Raw genomic sequence first — 7094 nt, 5'->3', positions numbered from 1 at the left:
TTTTACTAACTAATACAGTAATTGGCAAGAAAGCTATTAACCAATTAAAGTTGCACACGAGGTCTGTAAAAACCTCGGTATAAAGTAAGTTGTGATAATAAAGAATTACCTTTTACCACATGAAAATAATAGAGTCTCAACTAACTTATTACAATAGCCCTGAGCGTTCAGGAAAAAAAAAAAAAAGGTGTCTAGTTTCATTCTGTTTTCATTCAACCTTCAATCTCCTTTCATAATTGGAGAAGCAAAGAAGAAAAATTATTAACATTTCCATTCTTCATTGAGAGACTCCCACTGGAACTGCTTGGTAATTTGTTTTTGGGTTTTTTTTAAGTTCTCATATGTTACAAAATATTTTTTTGTCAAATGCTTCAGAAATGTCTCAAAGATCAGATGTACAAAATAAGAATATTGTTACAACTGATTGCACTGCTATATGTATAAATTATAAGTTTTGATTTAAGAAAGCCAGAGCTCAGCACAGCAGATTCAAAACCCACATATTTTCCATGTTTAGGAGAATGAGTCCAAATACTTGTTGGCTTTGCAAGATATGCAGAGCAGAAGAAAATGGGATCAATTCTAAGTAAGTAAGGATAAGAATCTTATGCTCTGCAGTCCATGCAGCTGAGTAGGAGAAACAAACCCCTCAAAATTCACAGTGGAGGTTTTCATCATAAGCTTAAGATTGTGCAAAAGAGGGCAACATCTTCACAGCTGCCCCAGCCAAGCACCTACCTGCAGCCCCCTCCTCAACAGCACACGGATGTACGCTGACACATTCCACTGGGAACTCCTTCCATGTTACACAGGCATAGGCCCAAACTCACCCCTGGATTAACTCCAGATTTGGGCCTGGGAGGATTTAGAAAGCTGGATATTTGGGGTCCATCTTTTAAAAGAATTCGGGCTGCTGGCAAATGCTGAATATTCATGTGGCGTGTAAGAGACGTGGCCAAGTGGCTCCTGCAAGTCCTCAGGTGCCAGCAGGCTCTGCGGGGGCCAAGAACTACCAGGAATTTGTGGGACGTGTCCCATTGGGGTGGGGGGAGTGCTTCCATCCAAAATACCTTCAGCTGTTATCAGATTAGACACAGTACTGATGTATCGAGACACATTCCCCACGGCAATTCTGAGGAGCACCTGATGACCCCGAAAACTGCCATTTTGGTGAAGTCAGGGGCAGAAATCCAGACAGTGTTTCCAACTACTGGATGAGGATTTCTGCACCATGGTGGAAGGGAGCCACTCAGAGTGGAGGCTATATGATAAGTGAAAAATAGCTCCCACAGGACACTACAATTTAAATTTTTGAGTAACTGCCATAAAGCCTTAGTTATTTTTGGAGGATTTTTTTTTCAGTGTAATATATGTACGTCAGCAAATCCAATCAGGTTGCAAATCAGTGCAGCAAGACATTTACTATCAGCACAACAGCTCTTAAAGGGGCATTATTACCGATCATAATAACCTATTCCCTCATATTTTTCTGATTTTTAAAGGAAAGTAAAAAGGTAAAAAAGGTTTTCCTCTGTGTCAGCTGCCCAATGAGGCAGGGTTCTATCTGCTTCAGAGATTAATGCTAAAGACAAATAATCAGAAATGGAAGTAAGATGGCTCTCCTGATGATGTTCAGTGAGACCGATGAGATTCTCACTTGTTCTATACAAGTGCTATTGCTGACAGAGGTGAAAAATTATCTGCGTCAGGAACAGCAAATATGACTCAGAAGTACCTTGCAAGGAGAAAAAAAATCAAAGAACTAGAGATTCTCATTCTCCATAACCACATGCTTTATGAGTTCTTACAGAGAGAAGGCTAATAGCTCACAAGAAGGAAAAAAAACTTTTAGTGGCAAGAGTTAGTAGAGAGTTACTGACACCACAGTTCAACGGTGGTTCAACAGCATTTCTCTTACTCTGTATTTACTGACCATGTCAGACTGAGCAGCAAAGCCTGAGAAAATAATCACCTAGTCACACCATGTACTTTTTCAGAGAAAGAGGGAATTACATCAAGCTATAAAGAAATTATAAATCATTACCAATTAAAAAAGCTACAGAGCAGGTAATGGCTGTTCTACAAGAGAAATCCATAAAGCATCATGCAGCACTTGTATTAAAGCCAATTTTGATTTTAATTTAAAAGTTTAAAAGCCCAGTGATACTAAGTAGCTGTTGACAAAATTATAGCTGCCATGAAAAGCAAATACTCAAGGAGAGGGGATCTTACTCCAAATTTGGCTGACACATAATGCAAAGCACCCACTGGAATACATCCCCTGTCCTTTCTTTTACTAACATAAGCATCAGCATTTTTTCCAAGTTACCAGCATTGCTGTCCTATAACTGCAGTGCTTGAAAATCATTTGGTGTAAATGGAGCTACACACACTTAAATGGAGCTACTGCCCTCAAACATTTATTTTTCCTTAAACTGTTTGGTTTCTCACCTCACTACTTCCATGCTCTTTCCCAGAATCAGGCAGGAGACTCCTACAAGTTTATGAACTTATTGCTTAAGAATAGCAAACATGGAAGTAAAATCTGATTTTAGTCACTTCCAAGGGCTGCGTAGATTAGTAATGTGTCATGCTGCATTGTAAACGGCTGGTGGGAGATGGAAGTCTCTTCCAGCTAAGATTGCATTAATCTTTCATTATTTACCTTATGCTTGGAGCTTGTATTCAGCTCTCAGATGATAAGTCAATTTAAAAGTTAAAGGTCTTTAAATATTACAATAAGATCTTGTGCCCCAAAGACCTTGCTACTAAATAGAAACATCAATATATTCCAGATTTTATGATGATTCTTGTCTCCAAAGAAGTTGCTGTCTAGAAAGGCAGTACTTTTCTTGTGTTTCTCCCAAGCACAGTTTAAATAAGTGAATGCAGTTTCTAGAGGAATTACATGGAGCACGTGAAATGGAACAGCATTTGTTACAGCAAGAAAAATATTTGTCTCAGCATAGTAAGCACAGGGAGACACAGGAAAGCCTTTTAAAATGTAAGTTTCATACAGATCATATTTAAATTAGAGAACAGTTTTTCAACAAGGTAACTAATTTTTTTTATACTTTGAGCCACAGCTAATCCTGCTATAATGACCTCCTTTTTTCTAAAGAGTGTCTTTAGAGGAAGTGCTACAGTGGTCCCAGTCCTTGGAAAATCTGGTAACAAGCAAATATAAGTAACTGTGTGTTTGTGTCCCAGATGGGTCACTGAAAAAAGTTCCCACAAAGCAAAATCAATAACTCATGTTGCATAATATATGGTGCCTTATACACAATTAATGAAAAACAACTTTGTGACATGCCTAGCATGCAGCACACTGGAAATAAACATAGCTTGCTGCAAATCCTTTCTCAAACTTGACATTTCTGCAATCACACAAAATTCCTTTACAAACATATGATGAGGGCATGGTTTATCTGACACATCCCCACTCAGAGCATTGAATAGCACCTTGTATTAGCAGAAAAGTGACAAAGTTCACTTGGGAAATCCTTTGTACACCAAAGACACCACATAATGGAATATCTATCCAGGGGAATGCCATGGAAGGCAGCTCCAATACTTAGGGATGGGAAGAACAGCAGATTCAGCAGCAATTCTGAACTTTCCCACTCCATCCCCCTCTGCCTCCTACAGGGCTCAGAGCTCTCCCAAATTTCTCGTATGGGCAGCAGTCCAGAACATCACTGCTGAATTAGATTTTTTTAAAAAAGTGATGAAAAAGTCACACCACAGCACAAACCTCTAAAAATTACTCCTGAGGACTGGCATTATTTTCAAACAGCAGAAAAATTACAAAGAGCAAGAAGATTAACAGCATTTGTTACTCTAAAGATTTTGCCATTAAAATCTTAAACTGGAAACAACCTAGTACGTTACAGCACAGGGAGAAACTCCTCAACACAAAAATGTTCAAAGAGACAAAATTACAGCAGAAGCAGCAGGCACACATGTGATCACCACCCCTGCCAGATGACAGGCTGTGCTCAACATCAGAATTATGAAAGGTGAGAATGCTGCACCAGCAAGAAAGTTTGCTTTAAATAAAACACTTCTGGCTTCCAGCAGTAGACAGAATGATGCCCTTTTTAAAATGCCTCCTTCACTGCACTTAAAACACTACTCATTGAATTTTAATTAATTTAAAATCTTTGTGACACCCAAAAATGGAAAAGTGTACTCACATAAAAAGCTAGAGACTCTAAACCCAGTGGATTTGCAGCTCTTTAGGAAAGGTGAGCAAAGTGTTTGCCTACCTTTGGATTAGATTTTTTTAGTAAATCTACTCTGGGATTAGATTCACTAGGGGGCCCTGCATGCCCAGGAAAATGGAAGGTTGAAGTGTAGGGGTGAGATACTGAAATTAATTCCCCATTTTGACATAATCTAATAATATTTACAAAGTACAATCAAGAATTAGACTACTTTATAAATGTCCCTATTGCCTGCAAACCACTCTAAAGGTAATGCATATAGACAGGTAATATAAATTTGTCTTCTGAAATATTTCCAGATGGGCCTATGATCCACAAGACCTACTTGAAGACAGAACACAGTGATGAAAACATAGAATTCTGGCTTGCCGGCAAAGCTTATAAGAAGATAACATTGCAGAGGAAAAGGATTTCCATGGCCAGGAAGCTCTTTACAAGTTACATCCACCTCCCAACGAGGTGACTATGAGATCGCAAGCTCTTTATTTTATAGAAATGCCTGAAGTGTCAAACAGCAGATCAACAACAAATGCCTAGCTCCTCTTGTACCAAAGGGAGTAAAAACTTCCTATTCATCCTCCCCCCAAACTTTTTCTTTTAAATTTTTTGAATTTTAATTTTTGAATCTGCATCTCATCTATAGGCAAATCTTTCAACTACATTCACCAAGAACACAAGCAAAATACACAACTCAGTTAGGAACCAAGTTCTTGGATCTGTTATGTTCTTTTTTTCTTTTAATATCAGATCCAGAGGCCATTGATATCACTTTGCTATATTTTGGATTATGCCGTTGCTACATATATCTATATCTATCTGTCTACCTCAGTCTGGTCTTTGCAGGAGTAAACGTAACTGAGCAAAGTTACATTTTCGTAACTTTGCTCACTGGTGCTGTCCCCTTTTTAAAATGGGTGAAAAGATTCCAAGACACGTTACCTTTTTTTTTTTTTTTGGTTAAGGAAAACAGCAATTTTGTATGTAAAGTATCTGATTTTTTTTTTTCCCTGACAAATGGCTATAGAAAAAAGTCATTCCTGCTCAGCCAGACATGTTCTATGACCTTTAAACATTCCTGCTTATTACTCTCCTTGCAAAACTAAGCCAATGCTGGCTTTTAATGCCATTGCTTCTGGAAGGCTGACATAATTAAAGAATCATGCTACTTCATTTTCTGGTTTATGTGTACCAATAAAATTATTATAGAGTCTCACAATGCACCCTCCCTGTTGGCACTAGAGGAGAAGCCAAATCCAAACCAGCTGGATTTCCAAATGTTGGCTGAGAGCAGTTGCTGCTTCAAATAACTTAACCACTCCCTCTAATCCAAATCTTGAGCAAATTTTAAAGTTCCCTCGGTTAGTTTTAAATGTCAGTTGGCACAACAATGCATTCTTGTCCTTTTTTTTTTTTTTTTTTTTTTTTTTTTAGTATGTACAGCTATAGGGAACTTAGCAAGATGTTTGCACTTCCAAAAGAAAAATGTCAGTATTGACAACCACAAATTCATTAATCAAATGTAAGGGCTTAAATCAGGACAGTTATAAATAAGTTGGTGGGGTTTTTTTGGGTTTTTTCTTTGGGTTTTTTTCTGGAGCTTCAGGACACCCTAATTTCACATTTTCTTGATGTTAATTATTAACACAAGAACTATATACCACCCTAAAAAACTAGATGCTCATGAGGATATGAAACACAGTTTATATTCAAATTACAGCAGCATGTAAAAAGGGGCCATTCAAATGACTCCTCTGGAAGAGGAAGATCTCAACCCATGAAAGACCTCAGCACCAACCAAATCTTTAGAGGTCTCCTCTCCACACCAACAGACAAGATCAAACTGAAAACAACCAGTGGAAATCATCATGAGCTGATGAATTATCAAATGGTTCCTTTTATCTGGTGTTTTTGCTGACCACCAGACCTTTCTGCTGTTACACATCTGAAGAGCTTCAGTTTATCTGCTACAAACCATGAATTCCAGCAGGAAAAATTTTCCTAGACAAGGTTGATGTATAGGCTTAATTTTATCTCAGGCCATAACACTTTTTGTGTATTTTTTTCCACTGATACTATGCACATCCAGGCACTTGGACTCTTCAGAATTCACACTTTTTCTGGAATCTAACTGTAGTTCTAAGAACAATTCTTAGCAGAGGAAATGAGGGTTGGATACCAGCAACTTTCAGCTACTCCTTCCACTGCAGCTGCTCCATCCAAACCATGTCCACAGGACAACTCCTGCCTGAATTGTCCCTGTTCTCCTATTGCTCCTAGAAGTAGTGAGCAAACAAAACTCATTCTGCTAAACTCCCTCACATTTGGAGCCTTGGGCCCATATTCTGCATATAGGCCCAACAACAGAGACGTTACCACTGCCCTTGACCTCCACTAATCACAGTGGTCAGAACTGAACTGACTTTTTCGTTTTAGTGTCAGATAAACTTTGACAGTCTTGCAAGGAAAGGAATTATAAGGAATATTCAAGAGCTAACACATTCCTGCTTTGATGAAGTACAGAGAATAATCTATAGGTAAATGGAAAGAGATTCCTACCCACGATTTCTTTAATCACAGTTATAGCAAAAGCTCAAACATAGTCTTCAAACTAATGGCAATAATTCAAGGGGAAATTGGAGAGAATGGTTGAAAATGTAAAAAAGTTTTTTCTGGAACACAAGTGTTTAAGATTTAAAGAACACAGGAGAAATCAGGCAGCAGAGGAATACTATTATTAACCTGTTTAACTGTTCTGTCAATGTTAGAATTCACAAAGCACTATCTCCCTGCTCCCCAAGGAAGAGTTCTTGTTTTGTTTTCCTCTCCCCACAACAAAACCCTAAAATTAGGGAAAATTAAAGGATTTCA

General features: G+C 38.1%; 1 protein-coding gene across 1 annotated transcript; it reads left to right on the top strand.

Annotated features, from left to right (window-relative positions):
- The first annotated feature begins 521 nt into the window (after window positions 1–521).
- Window positions 522–6884, top strand: RGS13 (regulator of G protein signaling 13). Its single transcript, XM_066193059.1, is given in 5 exon segments — window positions 522–586; window positions 3122–3195; window positions 4526–4685; window positions 4926–4932; window positions 6666–6884. Coding segments are annotated over 5 exon segments (525 nt in total).
- Window positions 6885–7094: the final 210 nt, after the last annotated feature.

This window comes from Chamaea fasciata, unplaced genomic scaffold (genome assembly GCF_029207755.1).
Source record: "Chamaea fasciata isolate MVZ Bird 193981 ecotype frontalis unplaced genomic scaffold, bChaFas1.0.hap1 SCAF_10, whole genome shotgun sequence".
Lineage (NCBI taxonomy): Eukaryota > Metazoa > Chordata > Aves > Passeriformes > Sylviidae > Chamaea > Chamaea fasciata.
The sequence above is the reverse complement of the archived record's forward strand: the minus strand, read 5'-3'. Positions and strand labels throughout refer to the sequence as shown.